Source organism: Filicampus tigris, chromosome 18, assembly GCF_054856515.1.
Source record: "Filicampus tigris isolate MCC_2025a chromosome 18, RoL_Ftig_1.0, whole genome shotgun sequence".
Lineage (NCBI taxonomy): Eukaryota > Metazoa > Chordata > Actinopteri > Syngnathiformes > Syngnathidae > Filicampus > Filicampus tigris.
Window position 1 is genome coordinate 891,451 of NC_141234.1, and position 26,461 is coordinate 917,911.

The 26,461-nt window shown below is 54.7% G+C and overlaps 6 protein-coding genes and 1 pseudogene across 16 annotated transcripts in view; 5 read left to right on the forward strand and 2 right to left on the reverse strand.

Moving 5' to 3' along the window:
• The first annotated feature begins 769 nt into the window (after positions 1-769).
• Positions 770-3,789, forward strand: LOC147131791 (serine/threonine-protein kinase SBK2-like; annotated as a pseudogene). The gene is made up of 4 exons (XR_015082102.1): positions 770-1,473; positions 1,574-1,776; positions 2,135-2,296; positions 2,359-3,789. The product of XR_015082102.1 is annotated as a serine/threonine-protein kinase SBK2-like (transcript).
• A 968-nt stretch (positions 3,790-4,757) lies between these two features.
• LOC147131792 (uncharacterized) lies at positions 4,758-10,836 on the forward strand. 4 transcript variants are annotated; one of them, XM_086014746.1, is made up of 10 exons: positions 4,758-4,876; positions 5,500-5,593; positions 5,900-5,994; positions 6,056-6,211; positions 6,278-6,406; positions 6,653-6,773; positions 6,844-7,019; positions 7,307-8,666; positions 8,830-8,925; positions 9,359-10,836. In XM_086014746.1, exons 3-10 carry the CDS (start codon positions 5,926-5,928, stop codon positions 9,370-9,372), a joined length of 2,121 nt encoding a protein of 706 aa, XP_085870872.1. In that variant the 5' UTR covers positions 4,758-4,876; positions 5,500-5,593; positions 5,900-5,925; the 3' UTR covers positions 9,373-10,836. The 4 variants fall into 4 exon arrangements, with proteins under 4 accessions (XP_085870872.1, XP_085870873.1, XP_085870874.1 ...); XM_086014747.1 differs by lacking the exon at positions 4,758-4,876 and adding an exon at positions 4,881-4,961; XM_086014748.1 differs by lacking the exon at positions 4,758-4,876 and adding an exon at positions 5,023-5,257.
• Positions 10,837-10,994: 158 nt separating this feature from the next.
• Positions 10,995-15,525, forward strand: LOC147131793 (germ cell-specific gene 1-like protein). 2 transcript variants are annotated; one of them, XM_086014753.1, is made up of 8 exons: positions 10,995-11,297; positions 11,775-11,995; positions 12,345-12,747; positions 13,448-13,642; positions 14,023-14,082; positions 14,157-14,315; positions 14,626-14,737; positions 14,818-15,525. In XM_086014753.1, the coding sequence occupies exons 3-8, from the start codon at positions 12,552-12,554 to the stop codon at positions 15,278-15,280; spliced, it is 1,185 nt and encodes a 394-aa protein (XP_085870879.1). In that variant the 5' UTR covers positions 10,995-11,297; positions 11,775-11,995; positions 12,345-12,551; the 3' UTR covers positions 15,281-15,525. The 2 variants fall into 2 exon arrangements, with proteins under 2 accessions (XP_085870879.1, XP_085870880.1); XM_086014754.1 differs by lacking the exons at positions 10,995-11,297; positions 11,775-11,995; positions 12,345-12,747 and adding an exon at positions 12,755-13,216.
• Positions 15,526-16,781: 1,256 nt separating this feature from the next.
• LOC147131794 (recoverin-like) overlaps positions 16,782-26,461 on the reverse strand; it is a 29,679-nt gene continuing 19,999 nt past the window's right edge. Inside the window, exons 1-5 of one of the 6 annotated variants that reach the window (XM_086014757.1) lie at positions 19,175-19,311; positions 18,993-19,070; positions 18,235-18,620; positions 17,451-17,562; positions 16,782-17,325 (exon numbers count right to left, since the gene is read on the reverse strand). In XM_086014757.1, coding sequence (XP_085870883.1) covers positions 17,240-17,325; positions 17,451-17,562; positions 18,235-18,615 — 579 coding nt within the window. In that variant the 5' untranslated portion in view covers positions 18,616-18,620; positions 18,993-19,070; positions 19,175-19,311 and the 3' untranslated portion in view covers positions 16,782-17,239. Of the gene's footprint in view, positions 17,326-17,450; positions 17,563-18,234; positions 18,624-18,965; positions 19,071-19,174; positions 19,312-26,461 lie in introns of those variants that run through there. The other 5 variants (XM_086014760.1, XM_086014756.1, XM_086014758.1 and 2 more) reach the window with 5 other exon arrangements.
• Positions 17,021-22,235, forward strand: LOC147131795 (uncharacterized). Its single transcript, XM_086014763.1, has 4 exons — positions 17,021-19,112; positions 19,208-19,333; positions 19,749-21,454; positions 21,586-22,235. Exons 1-3 carry the CDS (start codon positions 19,002-19,004, stop codon positions 19,827-19,829), a joined length of 318 nt encoding a protein of 105 aa, XP_085870889.1. The 5' UTR covers positions 17,021-19,001; the 3' UTR covers positions 19,830-21,454; positions 21,586-22,235.
• Positions 20,986-22,227, reverse strand: LOC147131796 (transmembrane protein 238-like). Its single transcript, XM_086014765.1, has 3 exons — positions 22,079-22,227; positions 21,615-21,803; positions 20,986-21,270 (listed from the first exon to the last, which is right to left on the reverse strand). The coding sequence occupies exons 2-3, from the start codon at positions 21,763-21,765 to the stop codon at positions 21,107-21,109; spliced, it is 315 nt and encodes a 104-aa protein (XP_085870891.1). The 5' UTR covers positions 21,766-21,803; positions 22,079-22,227; the 3' UTR covers positions 20,986-21,106.
• On the forward strand, positions 22,275-25,978 carry LOC147131797 (coiled-coil domain-containing protein 106-like). Its single transcript, XM_086014762.1, has 8 exons — positions 22,275-22,375; positions 22,466-22,506; positions 23,522-23,644; positions 23,747-23,938; positions 24,368-24,514; positions 24,595-24,798; positions 25,015-25,175; positions 25,553-25,978. The coding sequence occupies exons 2-8, from the start codon at positions 22,467-22,469 to the stop codon at positions 25,706-25,708; spliced, it is 1,023 nt and encodes a 340-aa protein (XP_085870888.1). The 5' UTR covers positions 22,275-22,375; position 22,466; the 3' UTR covers positions 25,709-25,978.

Below are 26,461 nucleotides of genomic sequence, written 5' to 3' on the forward strand. Positions count from 1 at the left end.
CGTCGTCGATTTGGCTTAGAGACGTCGCGTGTAAATACCTACCCAAACTTTTGAACGCTTAGCATAGCTGCCATGTGGCACCGATTTTGCCATCAGCTTCTATTACGCACGCACGTACGCACGCTCTCACGGCCAAGTGTGTGCGCGTGTGTGAGCACATGTGAGCGTGCGTGCGTGCGTGCGTGCGTGCTGGCTGGCTGGCTGGCTGGCTGGCTGGCTGCTGCTGCTCGCTCCCATTTGTGCCAGCACGCTGAGTGACTCGCTCGCATCTCCCGGTTGTGCGGCTGGTTCGGATGCGGTCCAGTTGCAGCGGACGCGCTGACTGAAGGCACAACGCTGGACTGCAGCTCCACAATGACGGTGATGTGCAGGACTCGAGTCCATTCCTTGGCGTTGCAAATGTCGTCTTTTGATTGCAATTTTCATGGAGCTTCCGAAATGCGAGAATATTTACTGTGGGCAGGCTGATAAGTGAACACTTTTACAATGGAAACTTAAAGCGGCTGCTTCATGTCGTGCCACCGCCCTCGAAAATACGCGCAAATGTGAACTTGGACTCACGTCGCTCAAGTTTCAGACTCGTGATTTTTCAAAGAAAAATCTTTTTGTCATCTTTCTTCAAAACTGAGATGACGAGTAAAAGGACCCGTGGAAAAATCAGCCTGCTCGGGCGCAATTCCCCCCCCCCCCAAAAAAAAATCGTATCGAGTGCCTTTGAATTGCTTCTCTGGCGCAAACATTTATGTCAAGCAAATATATGGAAACAAGTCCAAGCTTTTGACAGCTAGGAATGCACGACGGCGATGCATTGCACGCGACGGGAGGACGTGACGAGTCGTTTTTCCACGCACATTTCAAGCGGGCCACATTGAAGTCGGACTTGAGGCATGCACGTCGTGCGACTAGTAGAGCTAAACGGCTGCAGAGATCCCCGGCGAGGGTCCAAGTTCGCAGGGGCTTCGTCCACTTGGGTTGGCGATGCTGCTTTTGTTCCAAATAGCGAGCGCGTCCTCGAAGGCGCTTGCCACGCGCCGTAAAGTCACCCCGAAAGTCACTCAGCGTCCTCAGCGATGGCGCTGACACGCGCGCTCCACATGCCGCGAGCGCTCCGCCTCGTTGCCGCCTCGTAAATTTTATTCGGACTTTTCGGGATTATCTGCAAACGGTACGCGAGTGGCGTCATGTTTTGTAAGCAGAATCCTCGTCGCCGTAGCAACGGCCGGAATTGTCAGTGCAGGCCCGAGAGCTGTTTTCCGAGGGATGTGGTTACCGTGGTTACCAAACAAGCATTTGAGTGCGCTGACTCTCTCGCGTGTGTGCGCGCGTAGGCGGCCGCCCGGCTCCTGGATGACATGTGCCACCTGACGGCGCAGTCGCTCATCCGGTTGGAGACGTCCGAGCACTTCCAGGTGCTCAAGCTGTTGGGCGAAGGCTCGTACGGGAAGGTCATGCTGGCCGTGCACAACAAGAGCGGTGCGTGCGTGCGTGCGTGCGTGCGTGAGTGAGGCTGAAGCTGAACAACACTCATCATCATCATCATGCTCATCCGCACTTGTGCGTGTGCGCGTCGCAGGAAGTCCGATGGCGCTCAAGTTGTTCCCGCGCGCGAGCACCAGCCTGTGTTCGTTCCTGCGCGAGTACAACGTGTCGTTGAGGTTCTGCACGCACCCGTCGCTCAGCTGCGCGCTGGGCATCGCCTACGTCACGCCCTCGCACTACGTCTTCGCCCAGCAGGCCGGACTCTTCGGCGACCTCTACGACTTCATCCTACCCGAGGCACGACCGCCCCACACGCACACGCACACGCACACGCACACGCACACGCACACGCACACGCACACGCACACGCACACGCACTCGCCCAACTTCTCAGCAAGATAAGATTCAGTTCAGAGTGCCAGATTTACTCCATTACCTTTACTCGAGTAACTGCTTGGATTCGTTGTACTTCCAAGCAATTTCCTTTTTCTGTCATTTAAAAAAAACAAATAACACATTTTACACACAAAGGGATTAACAAATAATTTGTAAGAAGTCCACTAATATGTGCATTCGGGGTGAGTATGAGGGGGGCCTCCGGTTGTCATTTCCAATGGGATGACCACGGATTGACTTGACTTGCTTCCTTGCTCAGGTTGGCCTGGAGGAGGACGGGTGCCAGCGGGTGGTGTCGCAGCTGTGCGGCGCCCTGTCCCACCTTCACTCGCTGGGTTTGGTCCACAGAGACGTCAAACCCGAGAACGTCTTCCTGTGCGACGCCGCCTGCCGCTGGGTCAAGCTGGGAGACTTCGGCATGGTGCGTAGGCATGAGAGCGCGCGGCCCGCCGCCTTTCCTTGACACCGCGTGGCTGCCCGCAGGTCAAGGCCCGAGGGAGCAAAGTGCCGGAGGTGTGGTACCGCTCGCCCTACTGCGCCCCCGAAGCCGAGGTGGCGCGGGGGAAGGAGGACGACGGCGGCGGCGGCGGCGGCGGCGATGGGCGGGACGCCGACCGGGCCGGCCAAGGACAAAAATCGGCGCCCGCGCGTCTGGGCCTCGGTGGAGCCCAGCGTGGACAGCTGGGCCTTGGGCGTCCTGACCTACGCCGCGCTGACCGGCGCCCACCCGTGGCCGCACACGTCCTCCGACTGCGCCGCCTACCTCAAGTACCTGCGCTGGTTCGGCGCGGCCAAAGGTTTGGCCGAGCAAGCGGACGCGTGGGCCGAGCCGCCGCACCGGGGCCCGGCCGGCGCCGAGGGGCGGCTCCCCGTGGCGCCCCAGTTCGCCCGCTTCACCCCGCTGGCCCGAGCCTTCTTCCGCCTGCTGCTGGACCCCAGCCCGCGGGATCGAGGGCGGCCCGAGGACGCGCTGGGCTACCTGGGGGGCGCCTGGAGGCCCGCCAGAGAAAGGGAACGCCTGGAGGAGCAAAGAAAGAAGAGCCCAGGGAGGGGAGCCGTCAACAAGGTCGAGGAGAAGGAGGGCCGAGGACACACGTGAACCAGGGACTCGTGTGCCGTGTCTGTTAGCTTTAGCATGAGTGCTAACAAGAGCAAGAAGACAAAACAAAAACAAGTGACTCACTGTTGTTGGTGTTCGCTTTAGCATTAGCTTTAGCACGAGCAAGATGCTTGGAGTTGAAAGCGGACAGCGAGAGAGCGTTGACCTTCACCCAGGCTTTAGCATTTGTTTGGTACATTTCAGTCTCTGGCAATTGTCCACTCGGGATCAAATCGGGATCCGATCTGCATCCCATCTGGATCACGCCCGCTTTCGCACAACTCTTTTGCAATTCAACAGCCCTTTCGGGCGGCCTTGCGTTGCGTCCAATGAGCTCATGAACGCACCGCAGCTATTTTTACCTCGCGACCTTTCGCCGCTTCACATTCTTGGCGACCGGGCGAAGCGACTTGACTTGGTTTTGATGTAAACGCGTCCGACGCTTTCTTGGGCTCCTGACAAGAACATTACACGCCCGCGCTGACGTTTTGATTTAGCAGTAGCAATTCACGCACACACATGCCCGCACATAAACAGAGTAAAATTGTGGGTGCAGAACCCTTTGACTGGGGAAAGCTGTGGGCGGCTGTCCGAATGTAAGGGAGACGCATGGCTGACTTGTCCTGTTGTTCCGCACCGCGCGCATCGGGAAGATGACTGTCACCGTCCTATTTATGAGGGTGGAAGCGCGTTGACCCCCTAACTAGCCCCCCCATCCACTTCTCAGTTTCAGTGAACCTGGGCGGAAAAAGGAGCGCTAATCCCAACATTGTCAATCCTTCTGCTGTTTAGTCGATGACAAGTCAGAATGTGGGAATCCGACCCCCCCCCCCCCCCCCCGTAAGCCGACAGCTCAGATGTTGCATGCTGGCACATGGACTCGGCGTATATTTATAGATCAGGATTAGGCAACTGGCAGCCCTCAGTCTGAGTGGCCCCTTGATTCGTTTCACCCCCCCCCCCCCAAATACTTGGGTGGTGGGGAGAATTATAAACACATTTCCTTTACTACTGGACCCCCACTGTCTTGTGGTTTGGCATCTGTATTTTTTTTCTATACTTTTGCCTTTTTCCCTTTTTTTGCTTTTTTTCGGGGGGGGGGGCAACGCCCACTTTCCGTGAAAAATTAACATTCGAGGTTTATCGAGGTTTTTGGAAGATTTATGGGGTTTACAAAACGAAATTTCAGTGCAAGTTTACGTTGTAATATCACCACTCACCACTAGATGGCAGACATGTGGTTTTGGAATGATATGCAAGAATAACAGAACCTGACCAATATTGACATTTTTAGTTACATTACACTTCATTGTGGCTTGCTGTTCATCAGTTTTGTGGCGTCGTTGAATGGCAATTTTGATGCAAAAGGGGGGAGGGCTGTCCCATTATGTGGTTATTTTTGGATTGTTCAAACCATTTATTTGAAGGCTGGACATTTTATACACGATGCTGAGCATGAACTATACTGTAGTATTACTGTGTTGTACATTTGGTTCAATAAAAAGAACAGACACGTTCCCGTATTTTTTCCATATTTAAAATGGCATTTTTGTCATCCACCTTTTTCGAACGGCGTGGTTCTTCCTTCCTCTGTGGCCCCGCAGTAGCGCTGATGAAAATGCATTGAAGTCGCGCATCTCTGATATAGACAAGTTTTGTCACACACCTTACACCTTTGGACATTTTCTAAGAAGACAAAAAACACATACGCACGTTTTATTCTAAAGATTTATCTGAAGAAAATCTTGACTTTCTCTCTTTTGTCAAACGTCTTTTGGTCGCCGCCTGTCGACGCTTACTGCGGTCGACAGGTGGCGCTAAAGCGCATTGCGCCCCCATCCAAGACTAACACGAGCAAGAAGAAGAAGAAGAAGAAGAAGAAGATCCTCGGATGTTTTCACGGTGAGGAGTTTTCCTTTTCCTCACATTGACGCCGCAGTTTGTCAGCGCCCGACAACTAGGACACGGCCACCTTTGATCAATAATTGTTCGTCAAGTGTTTGTTGTTGTCTTGTGGAGTCCAAATGTCTGTTTTTGCCACAAGATTGTGGCTGCTGACAGCTCGGAGCGCTCGGCCGCCGCCATGTTGGCTGCCGTCGCTCTCCGAGGTTCTGAAAAAAGATCAAATCCTCCAAGCAGGAGACATTCGCGCGCGTCGCGGTGCCGCAAAGTGTTGATGCTGCGGTCGCCCAAATGTTCGCATTTGGCCTGCGTTGACTTCGGCGAGCCCGAAGACGCCGACGGCCAGCCGTTAGCTTGGCTAGCCAAGGCCACTTGCGAAATGTAGGGCGAATATTCGAGAAAAGGTCGAGACTTCATCAGACTAGTAGCGAGCACATGCGCCTCGCAGCAGTTTGAACAATGTTTCTAGTTCGGATGTTCGTGCGGTTTCCTCTCACGTTCTACCAAACATGTTAGCATGTTAGCTTCATTCAACCTTTCCCTGGTTTCGCAACGCAAGTCCGACTACTTGCTTGTTCTTCATGTGCCTTGACATTGAGGTTTGTCTCAACTTGGTTTTCCAGCATTGAGGCGCGGAAGAGGTCAGCAGCGCGATGAGCCACTAGCTGCGCTAGCTACATTAGCATCACTGGTAGCGCAGCGGGACATCACTCACAGGTTTGTAGTCATCAAAGTCTAAGGCAGTCTTTTGGAATCAGCCGCACGGCAAGAAAAAACTACTCAGAGCATGCCAGCCGATCGTCGTCAAAGTCACAACAGCAGACAAACAGTCTGCAAACAAGCGGTTGCAGTGGCGCCTTCAGATACAAGTGCCCCAATGAAGGCGTTTCCAAGCACATTCACTTCACAAAAAGTGGCAAAAAAAAAAAGCCTTCAAGCTGCTTTTTGCCACGCTCAGCTGAAGGTTACTTGTCAAAGTGGCTCCTTTCAGAGGCTTCTCCTTCTTTTTGTCTCTCTGATAAGCGAGCCGTCGTGCCCCGGTAGGCACCATGACGTCCTCCATGCTGCGCAGACAGCTGAAGAACCTGGTCCAGAACTACTCTGAGGCCGAGGTCAAGGTAGGTCCGCGACGAGACGGACACGGGGGAGGACGGCGGGCTGACGCGGCCTGTGGCGCAGGTCCGAGAAGCCACGTCCAACGACCCCTGGGGCCCGTCCAGCTCGCAGATGGCCGACATCTCCGACCTGACCTACAACGTGGTGGCCTGCAACGAGATCATGACCATGCTGTGGAAGCGGCTCAAGGACGACAGGAACTGGCGACACATCCACAAGGTGAGCGCGCGCCAAACGAGACACTTGCCGTCGTCCGTGTAGCGCTGAAAGTGTTGTGTGTGTCAGTCGCTGACGCTGCTGGAGTACCTGCTGAAGACGGGCGACGACCGCGTGCTCCTCAAGATGAAAGACAACATCTACATCGTCAAAGCCCTCACCGAGTACCGATTTGTGGAGAAAGACGGCAAAGATCAGGTCAGCGACGTGCACTTCCTTCCTTCACTCCGTCCCGGGCAGCTACCGCGTCCGTCCAAAGGCGCGGCAGATGTGAGGACGACGCCAACTTTGCAATTTAGCTCAGTGCCGGCTGGCCCAAACGTCACCTCAGCGTCATGTCGGTTCATAAAAATGAAATGTTGTCTAATTCCTGGGGATGGGGGGGCGGGGCACAACAGGAAATGACAGCCGCACCGTGCTAAGGAGAGCGACGCCTGTGTCCAGGGCACAAACGTGCGAGAGAAGGCCAAAGTCGTGCTGGTCCTGATGGAGGACGACGACAAACTCAAGCAGGAGCGAGACTTTGCCGTCAAGACCCGAGAGAAGACGTCCAAAGGTTCCGCAGGTAAGCGCCGAAGCGCCGCCGGGCGGCCGGCGGCCCCTGGCCTGCGCTTCACGCCGCCTTCTCGCCGCAGCCTCGTCCTCGGACGCCATCAAGGACCCCAGCTACAAGCCGTGCTACGTCGCCGGCGCCTCGGGGCTGCCGTCGCTGGACAACATTCCCTCGGTGGCCGACCTCACCGCCTCCTTCGCCGCCCGCAAGGAGGAGCGCGTCAAGCAGGAGCGGCAGAAAAAGGAGGCGGAGAGGAGGGTGAGCGCGCCAAAACTGCGTGAAGCCATTTTACCAAAGGGCCTCAGTCTTGCCAACTTAGAAATGTACTTCTGGAAAAAAAGGGGGTGGAAAATGGATGACAATTGCAAATGTGATTTTGGGGAACAAATATGAGAGCTGTCATTTTTAGGCCTTAGCGCTCGCCGCAAGTTGTTCCCGCGAAAGAAGCCGAGGCCGCGTTTGTCGTGTCGTCGCACGCCAAAGCAAAAGAGAGGCGCGTGCCGCCGCTTGTTTTCAACAACAAGACATTTTGCTGTGTTGCGCAGGCCAACATGTCCGAAGACGAGCTGAAATGGGAAGACGCCGGAAAAGGGGGCGCTGTTGCCGACAAGGCCTGGTCAGGCGAGAAGACGGAGGAGGGCGGAGAGGAAGACGCCGCGCCCGACCCCTGGGGGGCCCCCGAGGCGGCCCCCGACCCCTGGGGCCCAGCCTCCCGGCCCCGCTCGTCAGATTCGGTTGCTGCTAAAACGGAAGACAATTCTTTGGAGTCTGCCGGCGACCAGCAAGCCAAACCTCGCCATCCTTTTAGAGCACAAGCAGATGCACAAGACCCCTTTGCCGCACAAAATGGCGCCCCAAAACGCACAGAATCCTTTGAAGGCCAGCCCAAAAACCAGGACGACCACTTCACTTCTTGCAATAATGACCCCTTCAACACCCCCAAAGAGGACCCCTTTACTGCTCCCAAGGACGACCCCTTTAACACTCCCAAAGAGGACCCCTTTACTGCCCCCAAGGATGACCCCTTTAACACTCCAAAAGATGACCCCTTCAATGCCCCCAAAGAGGACCCCTTTAATACACCTAAGGACGACCATTTCAACGCCCCCAAAGAGGACCCCTTTAATACACCTAAGGACGACCATTTCAACGCCCCCAAAGAGGACCCCTTTAATACACCTAAGGACGACCCTTTCAACGCCCCCAAAGACGATCCGTTCACCGCCGCAAAAGATGACCCATTTAATGCACCTAAAGATGACCCCTTCAGCACCCCCAAAGAGGACCCATTTAACACCTCAAGAGAGGACCCCTTCAACGCCTCTAAAGACGACCCATTTAACACACCGAAGGATGACCCATTCAACAGCTCTAAAGATGATGCATTCAAGGCCCCCAAAGATGACCCATTTAGCACCCCTAAAGATGACCCCTTCTTCAGCGCCCCAGAAGATGACAAATTCGCAGCCTCTCCAGAATCAACTTTGCGTGAAGAAAGTCCACCCTCTGCCCTCGCCGCACCCCCACCAGACGAGCCCTTCAGCGCCCCGAAAGATGACCCCTTCAACAGCCCACAAGATGACCCTTTCTCAGCGGCCGGCGTAGCCGCTCAAGCGACAGCGCCCCCTAAGGACGACCCTTTCTCCGCCCCGTCCGACAAGGAGCCCTTTTCCGCCCCGCTGACGCCGCCCAAAGACTTTGAGAAAGAAGGCGGGGCGTCGGATCCCTTCGCCGCGCCCCCGCTGAGCTCGTCCCAAAGCGAGGGAGACGGCTGGGGGGCCGCTTCCGACTCGGTGCCTCCCGCTGGCTCGGACCCGTGGGGGGGCGACGCGTCTTGGCCTGTTGACGATGGCGACCCGTTTGGGGACGCCTGCAAAGTCCAAAGTGACCCCTGGGGGGCGCCGGGTAAGACAACACATGCTTCTTCTTCCTAGATTTAAAAAAAGGAACAGAAAAGCGAAAGGTCATCCAAAGATTGCTCCGAAACAATGTTGGCGAGGAGTAAAGATAAGTTGATGTGAAAAGACAAATTTTGTCCATAAATGAGCTTGTCCCTCCTCTGGTGAAGGTGGCGCTGATGCAAAAGATGCTTGGGGGGCTCCGCCCTCAGCCCCCACCCCGACCAGCGACCCCTTCGGAGACGCCGGAAGCAGACCAGGCGCAGGTAATTAATGAGGCCACAAATTGTATTCTCTTGTCGTGGTGCCAAGAAAGTGTCAACACTTTTCGCGTGATAGTTTGATGTTGGCGAATCCAACAACGGCCGTGGGCTTGACAAATGGGCTCCACTTTTTTGAGAAATTCCACATTTTGCTTCCGGGAAAAGACGCACGTCGGTCCGCAAGTCAGATTTCGAGTGAAAATCAAGCACCAAATGTAGCAGTAACGAAACACGACTTTTAGTGGTGATCCAACACAGCACATGAATCATCAATCACTTGATTGTCCAAAATCTTGATGGCTCAACCACTAAACCACTGTGGGTTTCACACTCGCCAGCCCAGAATGAGCCGCAATCCATTCATGTCTTGAGCACTCGACATTTTCTTCTTCTTCTTCTGAATTTGTTTCTTTGGTGTCTTTGTTGCTGCGTGTAGAAAACTCCTTTTAGAATCTCAACTCGCTCAGAGGAGGCGTCGCTTTTCGGCCTGGGCGGCGAGGGGGCGGGGCTTCCGAACTCGGAGCTCCTGAAAGCTGCGCCCCCTTCCCAGCATGCCCGGTATGCCCCCGTTGCCCCCCCAGGACCAAGCCCTGCCCCCCAACTCAGGAGAGGTAGTCCCCAGTGCATGTGTGCTTGGAGTGTTGTGATAGTTTCCACGGTTACGGTCATGCGGCGGGCAGGGGGGGGGGTGAATATTACTCAGCGCTTAGTTTGTTTGGCTCCTCCCTCTCGCTGTTGTTGTTGTTGTTGTGCGCGTGTGTCGTGCCGTCGTTGCGTGCGTTGATGTTGTCTAGCTGTTAGCATTAGCATTGCGCTAACGTTTCACCCCTCCCCGCTGAAGATGGCGGCATGAGCGGACCGTGCTGACATTTTGTCTTATAAACTTCATAACCCCAACACACACACACACACACACACACTGTAGCTGTTAGCAAACCCGTTTTGATGCGTGTGTCGGACAAAGCAAGTGTCGTGTGCTTGTCGTGTGTGCGTGTGCTGACATAATGACGCACGTGAACCTTCCAGTCAAGTGTAAGATACAATCACAAGTATTTATCAATTTATAGCTTGAATATTTATTGACAGGACCGTGCAGCAAACATGAAAAGTTCAGGTTGTTGTTGTTGTTGTTTGATGATGATGATGATGACGTGACAGAGCTTCATGATAAATCACCTTAGCAACCAACAGTGTCTTTTTGTGAATGCTTTGTCAACACCTCGCTGTCAGTGTATGCGCGTGTGCGCCGTCGTCCAAACGCACGGATTAGCGATCAAAGCGAGTGACGACGTCACAAAGGAAGGACGCTGGTGAAATGTGATTCCACGAACGCTTGGGGATGAACTTTTTTCGCAGTAAGCGCACACGGGAAGTCAACTGACCAATCAGCTCATCGGCAATTTGCTTTTCAAGTGTGTGTTGTAGGAATTCAAGTGTACAAGATGTATTTATTTCTTCCTGTATGAATTGATAGTTGACTGCTTGGTGTCATTTGGTCTTCCGTTGGAAGACGTTTCTGAGTGTGACCACGAGAGGGCGGCAAAGACGTGACGTGTACGCAGAAAAATGAAATCGCTTATTGCAGACGTTCATGTTGCCATGCCGTGATGTCATCCAAGTGTTTTTCTATGACTTGATGACGGATGAAGTATTGACGAGGATTTCATAGAGTACGTGTGTGTGTGTGTGTGTGTGTGTTGTACATTATTATTGTGATGTAAATAGTGACCTGATTATCTTCATGTTGTACATTATTATTAAGGATGATAATTATCACAAGTAGCTATTTATTCCTTGAATGAATATTCATCGGTTCAGCAAACGTCATTGTTCTTGTTTTGGACCTAAAAGTGATGATGATGATGATGATGATGATGATGTCATGCTTTAAGATAAATCAAGTAAGTCATCAAATGTGTCGGAATTGTTATTATTATTATTTTTTTTGTAGTGCACCCACTAAAATCCTTCCAAAGTTTCCATTTTTCGTGATGTTTCAGCATTTCCCGCCAAGTTTCAATCTTTGACGTGTATGTCTGCGTACGTCGAGTCAAGGCACTGCCCAGTTGGACGCGGTGCCGTTCGGTGTCCACTGGGACTTGCCTTGACGCCCGCCGGGGGCGGGGCGGGCGTTGCCGATTGCGTAGACGATCGCCGCCCCCCCGGGAGCGGAGCCGGGTCCGAGTTGACGTGCGAGCGGGCGCGCGCGCGCGCTCGAGCGCAGGCGACAGATGGACTCGGGAGGACTCGCGATGATGACTTGCGAGGATTACGCCAAGAAAAGCGGCCGGCTTTGCCCCCCGAACTCACACGTACAGCACTCGGGGCGGACGACGTGCGCAGCGCGGCGCAGCGGCGGCAAAGTCCTCCAGCTGGTCAGTCAAACTCATTTAGAAGAAAAGCTCATCTCATCTCATCTTTCTTTCACTATTGTTTGCACTATGGCATGTCATTCTTTGAAGATATCATGTCAGGTTTCAAGCATTCCGTGTTGTTCGTTCAGCAGTCTATTTCAGCATTCCATATTGCTGTTGAGGCGAAACATGTCATGTTTCAGCATTTCATGACGAGTTGCATCTTCGATTTCACTTCCAGCATTCTACAATGTGACGCACGCCTCCTTTCTAATGCTTTTCCTCAGCCCGCATCACTGTTTCGTCCGTTATGGCGCGTTTCAGCATCGCGTGCCGATTTTGCGGCATGATGACTTTTTGTGATACTTTGACATTGTTTCGCCGGTCCATTTTGTCTTTGAGCTTTTCATGCCATTTTCCAGGCTTTTCATGTTGTCTGTCAGCATATTGTGCTAGGCTGGCTTTGCTAACCCGCCTGCCTTCGACGCTCTCGCTCAGGTCGAGGCGGTGGTCCGCACCAAGACATTAAAGCGATCCGGACGAACCGGTGGGATTAAGACGGATTAGCATCCCGGAGGCGACCTTTGATTTAAGCGAGCGGGCGCGGCAGCGAGCAGATTGGTCACAAAGATCCCGGCATCGCCTCGAAGACGAAGACATCTTCTTCCCGGGAGGACGCGGCGGGATGATGGGATAGAGCGGCCGCTCCCGTTCGTCAGGTGAGCCGCGCAAGCGGTTCTTACAAATTGCATGCACCATCTCGCAATGACGTCGCTTACTGTCGGCGGAGAAAGCGGGATTGAAGAGCAAAAGGCATCGTCGGCTAATGGTCACCAAAAACTAAACTGAGCCGAAACACTTCTGGTCCCCTTCTTTTCAAATTGACGGCATCCAACAAAATAGTGTTCCGCCGTCTAGCGGCGGACAGTGGAATGACACCCCAAATCAACGGGCACAACAACGGTACTCGTACCCCAAAATCAGTGAGCTAGCAGCAGCGCAAACGGTTCACAATATCGGTTTGGCGAGCTTTTCTTCACGTGGAATGTGTGCTGTGTCTGTTTGAAGGCCGCCACGTAGCCAGGACCTCCGCCGGCCAGTCGGGAACGTGACGGGCGGGCATCTGGATCCGCCGTGGGCTCAAATTCCCCCAACCTCCATCCTTCGCGGGATTTGCGGGGTCTCTGGCCTCCGTCGGCTGGCCGCGGCCGCCATGCCGCCGGGTCTCTGAGCCCGCGGGTCGCCAGCCGGCAACAGGAAGCGGCGCCGTCGGCCATGTTGGAGAAGATGTCCCGCCGGCAGCGGTCGCTGCTGTCGTTGGCGTTGACCTCGCTGGCCCTCAGCTTGTCCGTGTCGGCCTTCTGCACGTCGTACTGGTGCGAGGGGACCCACAAGGTGGTCAAGCCGCTCTGCCTGTCGCCCGTCAAGATGAAGAACTGCGGCCAGAACAACAGCCAGCCCTACACCACAGGTCAGAGTGCCACACTTGGGGCAAAACTAGCCCCGTTTTCATGGACGCGATCGACGTGTTTGACAAATCGTTTGAGCCAAACCAGACACCCAGAAAGTTGGCTCCACTTGAGAAGTTTTGCCTTTGGAGCATGCAAGATGCGTGAAAGTCAAGTTGTTTTGTCCAAACGTGGACCGGCGCGGATTGGCGTAATCCCCGAAAGCTTTGTTGCTAATCTCCCAACTCTTGTGGATTGTGGCAGGCTTATCTTTTTTTTTTTTTTTTCTTTCCTGAGCATGTGCTATAGGATGTTCCACATGTGTAGCGTTGCCCCCCCTCAGGAGTCATCAGATTAAGAGTTCCCAGATGAAGGGCGAGGAAACAAAGCAGCGCTCAATCCTTCTTAAAGCTTTGGGTCACAATGCTAGGTGGCTACGTGTTAGCATCGGAGTCCGGGGGAAGAACAGGCTTGGGAAAAGTTGGGCCCTCGGTGAGCCCCGCCGTTCTCTTGTCCGGCCCGCCGAGCGTTTGCGTGATCAGGGGGGCCCGTGAGATCGGTTCATTCAAATCGATTTTGTTCTTTATCCCGGTCGGCAATTTGCGAGTTCAAGAGTCGTCGTGCGTTTGCCGTCGAATGCGAAGCAAAGTTTGGCCACAAATGAAGAACGCGGGCCCCTCGGAGTCTTTTTGCTCGCCGGATGTTGACGCGCTTTCCCCGCAGAGGCCCCGACGGCGGACCCCAGGAAGCCGCCGTCCAACGTGACGCTGACGCCGCTGCAGAGGGAGCAGCTGGCCGTGCTGAGGAGGAAGCAGCTGGCCAACGCCGTCCACTACATCTGGGAGACGGGCGAGGACAAGTACATGCTGCGCTACTTCCACACCGGCTTTTGGCTCTCCTGCGAGAAGCACAACGAAGGTGAGCGGCGAGCGAATGGAGCCCCCGGCCCGCCTGGCCCGCCTGGCCCGCCTGGCCCGCCTGGCCCGGCCACTCGAGTGGCAGCAAGCCCGAGGACCCGCTTGTCCTCTGGTGGCAAAGGCGTCTCCGCCGCCCCTCCTGCAGGTTAGCCAGGGAGTTGCGGCGGTCAAGTCACAGCATTTTGGGGGAATTTTTGGAGGCCACCTATTGGAGACCTCGGACTCAAGAATCCTCCGGGAGTTCTTTGCGGGCCACCGGAGATCTCAGATTAGCTCAACATTTTGCCAAAGTCAGCCGGGAACGCGTCCGGCTGGCCTCGCCCCAATTGAGCAAAACACGGCGTGGAAGTCGGCGAGACAATGTTTTGTTTGTTGTTCCAGGTGAGAACCAGGAGGAAAAGTGTCGCAGCTTCATCGAGCTGACGCCAGGAGAGACTCAAGGTCAGTGGCGGCGGGCCGCCCGACGGCGCCTCGCCCGCGCGCGGCGTGTTTACGGGCGTCGCCCCTGCCCGCAGGTGTCCTGTGGCTGTCGGTCATCAGCGAGTTCATGTACATCGGCCTGCTGGCCACCGGCTTCCTGCTCATGTGGGTGGAGGCCATCTGCTTGTGCGCCAAGAGGGAGATGAACGCCCTCAAGATCAACGCCTTCGCCGCCATGTGCACCGTGCTGTCAGGTGGGCGCATTTTGTTCCAGCCGCCCAACACCACACCGAGCCACGCCACCCAACCGCGCGGAAGCGCGCGGTCACCAACAAGGCTGGCCTTCCTATGGCCGGCATGCGCTGCCTCCTCCGCTAGCTTGACTTGACCGACACCAAAACGGCCGACGAAATCAGCCGTCGCTAGGACGTGAGACGGTGGCCGGTCGGATGCCGGCATTGCACTGGCCGCCTCGCGACTCAAAGTCCGACTTTCAGCATACGAGCGTCAGGCCCGAGTGTGACTTTTGCCCCTCCGCCCCCCCCCCCCCCCTCTGACGTGCAGGCATGATGGGCATGGTGGCGCACATGATGTACACCACCGTCTTCCAGATGACCGTCAGCATCGGGCCCAAAGACTGGAGGCCGCAGACGTGGGACTACGGCTGGTCCTTCGCGTACGTCCTCCCGCCCGCCCGCATCCTCGTAATGGCAATTCGCCAATCGCTGACGCCCCCCCCCCCCCTCTCTCCCCCAGCCTGGCCTGGCTGTCGTTCAGCTGCTGCATGGCGGCCGCCGTGGCCACGCTCAATTCCTACACCAAAACCATCATCGAGATGAAGCATCGCGCCCGCACGCGCCTGGAGGAGGCCCGCGCCGCCGCCCGCGCCCCCTCCTACGAGGAGGTGGTCCGCGGCGGGGGCGGCGTCTACTCCGTCAGCCGTCTGATCCAGCTGGGCCAGCGGGGGGCGCTGGCGGACCCCCTGTGGCCGCGGGGGGCGGGCCCCGCCGTGGGGCCTCTGGCCGGCGGGGCGCTGGTGGGCGTGGGAGTGGCGGGGATGGGGGCCGTGGGCGTGCCGGGCTCCGGGGGGTGGCCGGCGGATCCCCGAGGCGGCGCGCCGGCGCCGGAGGGCTGCGGCGTGGACGGATGCGAAGACTGCGAAAGGGAGCTGGACCAGATAGACTACCTGCACGGGGACGGGGACGGCTCGCTCTGCTAGCGCCGCTTTGCTGTCGCCCGCCGGGCCGCAGACGAACCCGACGCCGGTCGGTACAAGGTTGGACGAGACTGCCCGTCGACCTTTCGCAGGAAGACGTCGTTTGCGACTTCGGGCTGAGCCGCAAGAGGTGCCGAGAAACCGCCACCGCTTCTGAACATGTTTTTTTGTTTTCAGTCAAGTGAGACGTGACTTGTGATGACATTTCAAGTGTGTGTTGAGTAAACAGTCCCCACTCCGGCAGCAAAGGTGTCCTTGGTGTTTATTTGCCACCGCCTTGCCTTGTGGGCGGGGTCCGCAAGAAAAACAAAAGACGTCGGCGCTCGCTGCTCTACAGATGTGCAAAACCCGGCCGGCGGATTTCCTCTCATCGTCGTCTTTTTGGCAAGTGACGTTTGTGCTTTGAGCAAAGACGGACTTCGAGTCTTTGTTGCTGGGGGAGCCCCGGCCCGCGTTTCGTTCGGGCGACTGGAGCGGGCCGCCGACGAGCGCGCCGTCCGTCTTCGCAAGGGCAAAGGCCGGCAAGGTTGAGCGGCCGCTTTTGCGCCAGCACGTTTCCGGGCCAGGCCAGCTGGTTGCAAAGGCTTCCAAGGCCACTGCGCTGCACGGAGAGCAAACGTGCATTCGGCCAGAGCGTTGCGCTCTCATGAGTTGAGCCGTTTTTGTCTCCGCTGACGAAGGAGAACTGCCGATTGCTCTAAGTTGCGTCCTGTTCTTGCCAACAGTTTCCCTCTTGCCGAAGACGTTTGGCCTCAAGTGACGTCATCGCCGCGCCACGGCTGAGTGCATCTTGGCGCTTCTGCCTCCCCGGCGTCAGGTGGCTTCCCTTCCGGGTTCCGCTCTCGCCCCGCGTGGACTTTGCCGGCCGGCGTGCCCAAAAGCTCTCGTGTCAAGTTGAGGGTTTAGCCAAAGGGTTTAGGCAAAGAATGGCAGCTTTGGACCTGAGACAGATGCTGTGCGCCAGATTACGCAAATAATCCGCAGAAAGCGAGCGGCCGATTGACAGATCAACAAGGTCGCCGCCTGCGCCGGGCGGCCTCTAATTGCAAGAGAAAAGTAGAAGAGCGTTGATGTCGCAACGGGACGACCGGGAGGAGGATTCGGGTCAAGAAGACGGCAGATGGCAACGCAAAAGCGGCTCTCGGGACAAAACGAATTGTTTTGTCGTGCGACGCAAAGGGGACGGGAGACGCAAAGACGGCCGCCGCATTCTCAAAGCCTCGCAAAATACGGGAGCAATCTTTGTCGTTCTCTTTTTACGAGCATACGAAAATGAGGCGTTAGTTGAGCGGAGCCATCTTGGAAAAGTCAACGAACTGCGTTTGAGCAGTTCCATTTCAAAAGCCAAATTCGCGGCAATGAATTTGACTCGCAGGCCGACCGCAAAATGCCTGTCGGAGGAGGACGTCAAACAGAGCCCCCCAAAGCAGGCAAACGGGGCCTGTACCTAATCATGTGGCCGCATAGGAAAGCGGAATCATCAGAAAAGTAGCACGCTCGCTCGTTCGTTTCAATCGAGCTTTATTGACGAGAAAACAACAAGGAGAGCACAACTACACTCGGTGAAACAGGAAGTGAAGCGAAAAGGTGTTGCTGTTTTTCTATTTTGGGAGCTTGCGACTTTTAGTCGGGAAAAGAAAGACCACTTTCGGCACTCAAACGTCTCACCGTCTTGATTGGGGGGCGGGGGGGGGGGGGGGGGGGGCATTTTGTTTGAGAACCACTTGATGGTGTCACATTGATGCCTTAAAGATGATGATGTCACAATCACATCAGAGCTTTTCATTGGCCCAAAGCTAAGGTGGGGAGGAGTCAATGCGGGATGATCCTCATTTGCACTTTTTCAAAAAGGATACCACAAAAGCATTTACTGCAAATTAAAGCTACAGCTGGCGGGCCCCCGGAGGGGGGGGCGGGACCCCAGTTGGAGAACCGCCACTGCGTTGGTGTGGGCGGGGCTTGTTACTTGGGGGGCTGGTACTGGATCAAGCGCAGGGCCTCCTCGTTGTCCAGAACCCCCTGGATGAACTCGCCCTCGGCCACGCGCTCTGAAAAACACGGCCCATGCACGCGTGACTAAGGCACAGCACGATGGCGCACGCACACCCGTCCGGGTGGGCGCGCCCCAACTCCCGCCCCCCACTCTCGCCAGGTGCTGTGGCTTCCTCCTCACCGTTTTCTCCCTTCTCAAAGAACTTCCAGAGTTTTTCTGCCCTTTTTTCTGCCGTGTTCTCATCAGCGGGAAGTTTGGACACCTCGTCTTTGGGGATCATCTTAAAAATGGCCTGCAACACACACGAACACACGTCGTCATCATCGTCCGGGCAGGGCTACAGAAAATCAGTCATCGATCGATTCAAGAATAGCACGTTCTGGAGGCTCTGAACTGAGTCTCCAACACACATTTCTGACGGGGTCCCCCTCGCCGCGGGGTAGCGCCATCTCCGTCATCATCATCAGAGCCATGGACGCACTTGCCGGGCGGTGTTGGGAGAGTTTGAGGCCGAAAAAGTTGCCAAATGGCAGCGCCGCAATGTTTTTGTCACTTGCGTAATCCGAGAGCGAGCGGATTAGCGGCGGATGATGAGCGGATGAGCCCTTCGGACGCCTTTGTCATCAACTTCCGTCATCTGAATTCCCGCGTCGCCCACCACAAAGAGCAAAAGTTGACACGGCAAACGCAACGCAATTGTCACAGAGCGCCTTGTCCTGCACTTGCTCTTCCTGGGGGGCCAAAACGTCCACGTGAGGTGGACAGACATGTCTTTTTTTTTTTTTTTTTTTCTTTCCAAGACAGGCGGGATGAACCGATACATTTGAATGAAATAAAACGGAAGTGATTTGAGGAGTTTCATCGAGCCCCCCAAAGTGCTTCGCTGCCATCTTGTGGCCATGCTCAAGCTTTGCCGGATGGGCGTCAACGGACGGCCCCCGTCTGGGCTCCTCCCCAAACTTACCGTGCAAATTTCCTTGACCTCGGACTTGGTGATGTATCCGTTCTTGTCGACGTCGAAGAGCGAGAAGGCCCACTCCAGCTTCCTGGTGGTCTTGCCGGTGGAGGTCATGTGCAGGGCGACGATGTACTCCTTGAAGTCCAGGGTGCCGTCGTCGTTGGTGTCGAAGGAGCGGAAGACGTGCTGCGCGTACGTGTTGCCGTCGCTGTCCGGGAAGAACTTGCCGTAGATGGACTGGAACTCCTCCTTGCTGAGGCGGCCGCTGGGGCACTGCCTCTTGAAGTTGTCGTACCACTGCGTGATCTCCGTCTCGGAGAACTTGGTGTGCAGCTTCAGGTCCTCCAGGATCTCCTTGGACACGGCGCCGCTCTTGGAGTTGCCCATCGCTGCTGCTGACGAGCGTGCGAGCGAGCGAGCGAGCGAGCGGCAGGGAGGGAGGGAAGAAAGCGCCCCGGGTCAAAGCGGGTCAAAGCGGGTCAAAGCGGGTCAAAGCGGGTCAAAGCGGGTCAAAGCGGCCCACGCTCAAATCCTTTGCGGCCTGTCCTGGCTGCGCGCAAACCTACCTTGGCGGCCGACCAAACCGGCTCAACCAAACGTATCCAACTTTACTAGGTCCATTTTTTGATTGTCAGAAAAGAAAACAAAATCTGCATCTGCATTTTCAAATGTAAGCGGGCAAGACCTGTCAAGTCATTTCGTTCAAATCAAGTTTTAGCCAGGTCCTAAACTTGTACCTGGAGCCAAGTGATTGCGTCCCCCACCTCTGGCTGATGAAGATGAAGATGACGATGAAGATGATGATCCGGGAGCTCGGTGGAAGAAAGGAGAAGCAGAAGATTCTGGAAGAAAGAAACGTGACCACGTCACCGCAATGGATGAAGGTGCTCGCCGAAAGAACTTTCTGGCAAATTAGACGTAGTATTTCCTTTTTGGCTTTTCTTACCTTGTGTGCGTGTGTTTGTGTGTGCGCAAGCAGCAGATCTGTGCGGGAGCGACGGGAATATTTGCTCTGGCGTCCGCCGAGGAAATCCGCCTCCACCTGCCTGCTGGGATTAGGCAATTAAATGCCATCGGCCTGAGGCGGAGCCACGGCAGGGCCCGTGTGAGTCCCAGCACACACACGCACACACACACACACTGATGTGATGGTTTTCAGTTCTTGCTGGATTAGGTCCCCCCCCGTGGATTTAAAATATTGTTCTAGTCACCTCTGTTCTTAAAGTTATGATACATGAAGTTGGAGTTTCCAAACATCAATTTGACATTGACTTTTTTTTTACTTTACTTTTTCTTTACCTCTTCCCTTCCCTGGCGGAGCTCTGGGCCAAGTGGCCACGCCTCCTTGCATTGTTGCCCACCCAACTGGTGGGAAATGTATGCTTGTCAGGCCCCCCAAAACGTCCATTCCCCCCCCCCCCCCCTCTGCTTGTCTTTTGCCCGCACGCCGGTTGGTTTGGAGCAATTTGCTGCATCACGCATCAACCTGAGTGAGGCCGTGTGTTTATTATGGGATGCAGGAGGGGAGTGGCCTTGCAAAAGACGAAATGGAGACGCAGGCCGGGCAACTTTTGACCTCGCAGCAGGCCAAGAAGACTTAGTGTGTCAATCCCGCATGGCAGGGGAGGGCTGCATGTGCGGCCTTGCCACCGGCAGGCAGGCAGGCAGGCAGGCAGGCAGGCAGGCAGGCAGGCCATCTGCTCCGCCTGCAGCCTTTGCCCGCTCGGGCGTCGCTGCCCGCCTGCCGTATGATGGGAAATGGCAGTCGTGGAGCTGCTGATGCTGAAAAAGGAGGACGCAAAGCAGTTATAAAGACTGGACTACCTTCTACCACTCTGTGTGTGTGTGTGTGTGTGCTGGCTTTTGACACGCTTATGGGAAAGGGAATCGTGTGATTGAAAAGGGGGCAGAGAGGTTAGCCACGGAGGGAGTCGGCCGGCCAAGGTGGCGAGTTGAGGCGGCCTAAAGAGGATTTGGCAGTGGAACAAAGCCACGGCCGGCGGCAAAGGCAACGGAAAACGGGCCTCCCTTCCCGTGTCGGCAAATCCCTTTGACTGGACTTTGGGGCGTCTATTTTTAGAGGCAAAGTTCAAGCTCATTGTCGTCACGCCGACGAGGAGCTGTCCATCGCCGTGGCAACAAGCGCCGGGGAGGGAGCGCCCGTACCGGCCGAACGATGCGCCGCAAAGTCGGCCGCCGTGAAATGCTCGTCTCCTGTTGGCCGGCGGGCCACTAAAACAAAGCCAGAATTTGGGCCAAGGTCGCCTTCGGAGAAGTCAGCTTTCTTTCCCAACACCAAAGGACTCATTGCATTTGACAAGCAGCACTTTTGAAATTCCCTTGCTAACACTTTGTCTTGAACAGATGCAACATTGCAATTTCATCCTTGGACTTCATCCTTGCAAAATGTCAACTTTTTCTCCTGACAAAACTGTTCTTTAAAACAATACAAATGTCTTCTCATGCCACCTCCCAATATGAATTTGGTATTGTCGCGTTTTGTCTCGAGCAGAAATCGTCAACTTTTTCATTGGATGCTTTTTGATCGCAGCTACTTTGCTGCCCCAACGACTGCAACTTCACACAAATTCGTGAGCTGTGCTCAGTGTTTCTCGCCGCACACAAAAACGCCGAGAAGGCCCACAAGCTGCCTTGGCAGAGCTCATCGTTTGATTGCCGCTGGCGGAAAGCCGCGCGTTGACGTTCCGACAAGTCAACGTAAAGCAGCTTCCTGTTGCACGCGATGACGCTTGCCCGTGTTTTTGGAAATGGCTTTATTGAAATGAAAGACAAAATCAATGAGTGACGCCGGCAAACGTCCAAATCTGGAAACAGGGATTTCAAGGGGCCCGGGGACGAGCTGCGTCCGTCCGGCGCGTCAGCGGTGGACTCTGTGCGTGAGGATCTTGCGGCTGAGGTTGCGAGCCAGGCGGTCCACGGCGCTGCCCACGTGTCCCAGCTCCTTCTTGGACGTCAGGCCCTCGATGTTGCCGCTGTACCACAGCACCCAGCCGCCCAGCGACAGCACCACCAGCAGAGCACCTGCGCGCAGCACACACACTAAAGTCATTCTCCACTTCAATGACCCAGACTGTGGCGCAACGTCACCATTTGGCGATGGACTTTCCCTCCACACGCGCATGGCCATTGGCCAGTCCTGCACAAGTTGCTTCCTACCCCAGAGGCTCCTCTGCTGCAACACTTTTACTCACCAGGCTCCCCCATGGTTGGATTCTTTTTTTTTTTTTTTTTTTGGAGTTGATCAAATATGTCATTGAGACTATCATATGTTTAGGATTTGAAAACTTTTTATGATTGGGTGTTTTTAGGCCCTGGCAAAACAGTTTTGAGTTTTAGTCTTGTGTTCCAGGTGTGCACTCACATACCAGTGTAGACAAGCAAGTCGCCAAAGTCTCGCCCTTTCACCTCCAGAGGGGCGAAGACCCCCAGCAGCAGGGCGGTGCCCCCCAGCACGTCCATGAGCACGGCGATGGCCAGAGCCAGTTTGCAGTGGGACAGGCCGTCACACAGGCCCATCGTGCAGGATGACTTTGCGGGTGAGGGAGGGAGCGACCCTAAAAAAAATAAATGAATAAATTAAATTAAAAATACTTTTGTACAGCCAGGTCATGAAAACACTCCATTATGGGTTCAACATACTCGGGGAAGTTAAGTAAGCTAAGGAACGCAGACATGCAGTAACATGAACACACACACACACACACACACACACACGAGTTGTTGTAAAGGCCCCTCGAAAGCACTTTCGTGCATCCAAGCTATTAGTAAAACTCACTTTCTGAAACGCCTATCTAAAAAAGGAAAGATCATTTTCACCAGTTGGACTTACTTGTTTCACTGCATCCAAAGCTTCTTTTAACGTCTTAAATCTTTCCTTGAACGTATTTCCAACTTTTGTTTTGTTTTTTGTTTTTCCCCGCTCCCACTTTAGTTTGTTCACTTCCGCATTTTCTTACCTGCGCCCCGCCCACGCGTGACGCCATGCTCCCTTTGGGCGTGCAGCGTGCGCGCGCGCGCGTGCGCGCGAACCAGCGCCACGAGCATCCGGGTCCTTGAGGCAGGAGCCGCGGCGGCGTCTTGCGCATGCGCGCCAGGATGCCCACCTGTTGGGGCTTCTTATAATCAGGTAATTGGTCGTATTACAGAAGAATAAACGTGCAAGTTTCACGCCACTTGTCGTGAACGTTGAGCGCGTGTTCTTGTTCCCCGCGAGCAGGATGAATCCCGCGAGCAGCTCGGACGATGCGAGCATGCCAGGTAACGGCCCGCCAAACTTTTCGCGGCTGACAAACGTTTCCAAATGTTTCATGAGCAACTTCATGTCGCCTTCATCTCTAATGGCTTCCTCCTGAGTTTTTTTTTTTCTTCTTTTCATTTTCTTTTCTCAAACGTTGAGTCAGAAAAGGCACGCCGAATGCTTCGTGTTATGACTCATTTACTGATTTGTGCCTTGTCCGATATTACCCAGTCTCAATCTTGGGTAATAGACAGTAGCAAGCGGAGGCGTTTCTACGCCTGCATGGCTCAATTGCAAGTATTAGCCAGTGTCAGATGGTTATTTGCCTGTGACTTAGGTGAAGCACAGGTATTAGTCAGTACCAGGTGTTTGTTTATGTGCCTGCTACTTTGTTCAGTCTCAGGTGCAACAGTTGATGTGTGTGATACTTGGGTCCATCTCAGGTCATAGACAGTACCAGGTGAAAGAGTTCACATGTCTGCTAGTTTGGTTCACACACACACGGAATCTAGTTGCTCCAGTTGTCAACTTTCGAGCCTCAAATTTGTTCCATGAATGCCTTTTCAAATGACATCAAGATCAGAGCTTGAGTAAATAGAAAGCGACAACCGTTTTTAACATCAAGAACTTTGTGACCCTCCCCATGAGGATTCTTTTCAATATTATTTGGCTTATCAAGACCTTTTTTTTTTCTTTTCCATTCAAAATTTCCACGCCTTCGGGTGATTAGTGCATAATTTGATGTTTGGAGCCATACATTTAAAAAAAACCGCACCTTGACTGTTCATCTTTACGCCGCCTATGCAAAATGACAACATTCACGTGTGAGTGATTATCGTATCATTACCATTGAACAACGTTTTTATCATGCCATTTGTCGTCTTCAGTGATGTGTGACTGTGTCATGCTGAGTGAGTACTGTCCACTGTTTTGTGTAATGTACCCCAAAAGATTGGGACTCTCTCTATGAAGTTGTACCTAATGAAGTGTCCTGGTAGTTGAGACTAGAATTGTGTTCTGTTTTCATGTTAACAGCTCACAACATGACAGGGGGAGGAGGAGGAGGAGGAGGTGGTTTGTACCCCGAGTCTTATGAGGTGTCTTTCCCCATGGAGGAGCGGCCCACCCCCTACCACCACGGCCAGCACACGATGGACGGTGCGAAGGCTCCGGTCAACAAAAGCCATGTGGCTCAACCTCTGCCAGCGAAATGGAAGCCGGCCCCATTAGTCCCGTGATGCCGTGATTTGTCCCCCGCAGAGCCCGGCATGCAGGAGGCGCCCCCGTCGCAGTACAGCCCCTTCATCCTGGTGTCCAACCTGCGGGCGCACCTCTACGTGGCGCTCGAGAAGAACGCCTGGCTGCAAAGACGCATCGAGGAGCTGGAGGAGGAGCGCAACTTCCTGCGCTGCCAGCTGGACCGCCTCATCGTGGGCATGCGGGGGCTGGAGGGTGAGCGGGCGGGGGGATCATTTGCATGGCATGTTGGGAACAACTATTACTAGCAAAGACAAAAGGCAAAACTTATTTGAAGAATGTCATTGTACTACTGTACATGTTTTTCCAAGGGAAGTCAAGTTGAACATTTTGTTGACAGTCTGGTCTATGCACCGCCAGTAGTCTAAACTCGACAGTCCGATTCATTTTGTGTACAGAGCGACAAAACTCGGCCGTCATGATGTCACGTTCAGTCGGCGGCAAAATGGCCGTCCCCCTCGCCTGGCTCAAGATGGCTGCGTTTTAACTGGAATCAAAATGCCGAGTTTAGACATCTGGGCGGGGGCGCGTAGAACCGATTGCCGTCATGAAAATGTCGACTTCCCCTTTAAGGGCAAAAGGCACATTTGAAAATGCGAGCGCAGCCGTTTTTTGAATTGTCAGAGTGGTGCGGGGGCGCCCAGCGCGGCGTGAAGATGCAGCCCGCCAGCCCCGCCAGCCCCCCCTCGCCCATGACCACCCGCTCCGGAATGACCCTGAAGCGCCTGCAAGGACCCGGCCCGCGGCCGCACCATGGCAACGCCATCCCTGGTGAGCAACAACGCGCCGCGCTGGGCGGATTTGTCAACGGGCGGCGGCTGACCGTCCCGACGCTCGCGTCCCGACGGCAGTCAAGCAGGAGTTTCACCTGGAGGAGGACAACTTCTACACGGACGAGGAGTTCCTGGAGGAGCAGGAGGAGGAGGACGACCGCGATGATGAGGACTCGTTGCTGGAGGCCGGCGCCAAGAAGAAGGGCCGAGGGCGAGCCGGCGAGCCCCGCATGAAGATGAGGAGGATCTTCCGCATCACCCACGGCAGGGAGAGGCAGAGAGGTGAGAGGCCGCCGATGCCGCCGATGCCGCCGTTGCAAATGCGGCCTCCCAAGTTGGGCTTCCAAAATGAGTCGCCCTTGATGAGGCTTTCCGGCCCGCAAAAGTGGCGAGAATGGCGCTCGGAATTGAGGCCGTCTTGCCTTTGAGGTCAACGCGTGCACACACGCGCGCGTCTTTGGTGATTTGCGTGAGCCGAGCACCTCAACCGCTTCGCAGTCAAAGACCCGGACGGCGTTCTGATCCGCTACAAGAAGATCCTGGCCACCTACCAGCGCGTGAGAAGCATGTCCCGAGCTTTCCAGATCCACGGCGTGGACCGCAACACCATGGCCTCCACCTCCCCCATCGCCGAGCTGCTGCTGGTGGCGCCTGACAAGGTCTCGGCTCTCGCCGCCGCCGTCGCCGCCGCCTTCTTCTTCTTTAATCGTCTTCGGCCGATCGTAGTCATCGTAACGGCACCGCTGCCGCCCCTCAATTCAACCTTGATGGAATGATGTTGTCTGGAGTTCTACTTTAAAAAAAAAAAAAAGCAAAAACAGAGAAACGTCTTTGTTTTTCAGTGTCTTGTAACTTTTTCCAGAGCTGTAGTTGACGTCGCACAGGCCAACGCAGCACACGTTGTGAGGGCTGCAATCTGATTGGCTCAAAATAACCACGTCAATAAATGCGAGCGTCGCGGCCAGCTGAGAAACACAAACGCGTGGCGGGACGTCAATCCAGGCTGAGAACGTGCAATTGCTTTTGACCGCTGCAGATGGCCGAAGTGGGCGACTTTGAGGCGGCCAAGGAGAAGCTTCTGGACTACGCCAGGCGCTGTTACAAAATCATGGACGAGCAGACGCACGGCAAAGTTCAGAACATGAAGAAAATTCACAAGCTGCTGCCCATCTCGTACCGCTTCAGGAACTGAACTTCGGCCCGCAGCAAGAAAATTGGGTCTTCTTCCACGGCCGACGCCGTGGAGCCGCTTTATTTACTCATTAATTTATTTAGATACTTTATCCAAGTTTTCTGCGTCCCGAATGAATGACGAGAAGCCGCCTCAGTTAGTTTCAGAGCAATTTTCTTTGTGCCTTCAAGTTGACGCGGCATGTCACCATGTTGGCAACATGTCGCATGCTCGATTTCACTTGTTCTATGTCCACATGTTAGACGAATAAAAGTTCACGTTTTGCAACGAGTTCAGACGTGTTGTTCTTAAATAAGTGTTGGGGGCGGGGCTACGCGTTCGAAATTCCAATCCGAGCCGAGCCGGTGCCGAAACGGTCAACGCAACTGGATTGGCTGGCTGGACGTTGGAGGAATTGAAAATTGCGGCTCCTCCCTGCTTACCCGGATGTCCGCCTCTGACGCTCGAGGATCAAGTTGCACAGAGATTTTGTTCAAAATTCAATACGTTTGATTTTGACGCGAATAAACGTTCGCTTCGAAATTCGCCCTCTGATGGCTCGGCTGTTTGACTTCCATTACTGCAGCGCCGCCCGGTGGACAAGGACAGTAGTGTTCGAAAAAATACAAAAGCGAGTTTATGTTGCGAGTTTTCCAAAACATTTCTAATGAGAAAAAGAAAACAGGCAAACATGGTTTTTGGTTCCCAGAGTTATTTTTGACTTAGTGAAGCTCCCCGATTCGCATCAACATATTTCCATGGCGCCAGTAATAC